General features: G+C 38.7%; 1 protein-coding gene across 1 annotated transcript in view; it reads right to left on the minus strand.

Moving 5' to 3' along the window:
- ETH_00038415 (uncharacterized protein) overlaps window positions 1-1,310 on the minus strand; it is a gene marked incomplete at both ends in the record, with an annotated part of 2,713 nt that overhangs the window by 566 nt on the left and 837 nt on the right. The window contains 3 exons of the mRNA XM_013374892.1: window positions 576-654; window positions 889-964; window positions 1,154-1,245. Of these exons, the coding sequence (XP_013230346.1) occupies window positions 576-654; window positions 889-964; window positions 1,154-1,245 (247 nt within the window). The remainder of the gene's footprint in view (window positions 1-575; window positions 655-888; window positions 965-1,153; window positions 1,246-1,310) is intronic.

Raw genomic sequence — 1,310 nt, forward strand, 5'->3', positions numbered from 1 at the left:
CTGTCTGTACACCTGAGCGCTGCGAGCTGTCTATACACCTCAGCTTCCTTTCCTTCCTTTTTGATTTGAAGAAAAATAAATTTGAATTTAATTTTAATTAATTAATAAACCAAATAAACTTTAATTAAATTTTAATTTATTAATAAATAAAATCAAATTGAATCTAGTTTTAATTAAATGGAAAATAAAAAATCGGCTTTTTCTGAAAGCCAATGGCGCCATCTTTAATCTTTCTTTTCGTTTATTTTCTTTATTTTCTTTTTTCTTTTTTTATTTTATTTTTTCTTTTTATTTTTCCTTTTTGCAATTGATTTAAATAGAGTTTTTAAATAACATTAGAAACGTAAACTCCAAATTAAATTACGTAATAAATTGCCGCGCAGTGGATCTAAGCATGCATACTTATATACAAATGTCTAGGGTTTAGGGTTTAGTGTTTAGGGTTTGGATGCACTCTGTTTGCGACGGGTATGGCAATTCAGTTGTGCTTTTGTTTCTTCAGAGATGCCGAGGGTTTCCTTGCAAACCCTAAACCCTAAACCCTAAACCCTAAACCCTAAACCCTCCGCACTCACGGGCGACTCACTCCAAGTTTCATTGAGTCCTGTCTCTTCTTCACCAAATCGAAGTATTCAATCAGCATCGCCTCCACGCCTGGCCGTAAACCCTAAACCCTAAACCCTAAACCCTACACCCTAGACCCTAGACCCTAGACCCTAAATCTTACGGTAAACCCTAAACCACAAACCCTAAACTCTACGCTAAAGTCTTAAACCCTCCTCTGAAACCCGCAGTGTGCAATGTGGCTTTTACTTCTCTGCGCCGTAGTTTAGGGTTTAGGGTTTAGGGTTAAGGGTTTACGGTTTAGGGTTTAGGGTTTCGACATACTCTGTTTGCGACGGATGGAACAATTTGACATGTCGCTACCATAATTCTTTCTCAAGAATTCATTAAGTCTAAAAGACTGAAAATACAGAACTCCAAACCCTAAACCCTAAACCCTAAACCCTTAAGGAAAAGCATTCGCTTCCAAATGCAACCATATTGTCTGCTCCCAAACTTAAAAGTCTCATTTGCAAAAACTTCTCTAGCAATCAGGGTCAGGGTTTAGGGTTTGGGGCTTAGGGTTTAGGGTTTAGGGTTTAGGGTTTACGTCTCCGTCGAAGTCTTCGAATATGTGGTCCACTTGAGACAGCCTTCGGATGTCGTGCTGCCTGAAGAAGTTGGTCAGTTTGCGTTTGTTGACTGAAACGCCAAACCCTAAACCCTAAACCCTAAACCCTAAACCCTAAACCCTAAACCCTAAACCC

The sequence above is a fragment of the Eimeria tenella genome, genomic scaffold (genome assembly GCF_000499545.2).
Source record: "Eimeria tenella Houghton genomic scaffold, Eth_scaff2358, whole genome shotgun sequence".
Classification (NCBI taxonomy): domain Eukaryota; phylum Apicomplexa; class Conoidasida; order Eucoccidiorida; family Eimeriidae; genus Eimeria; species Eimeria tenella.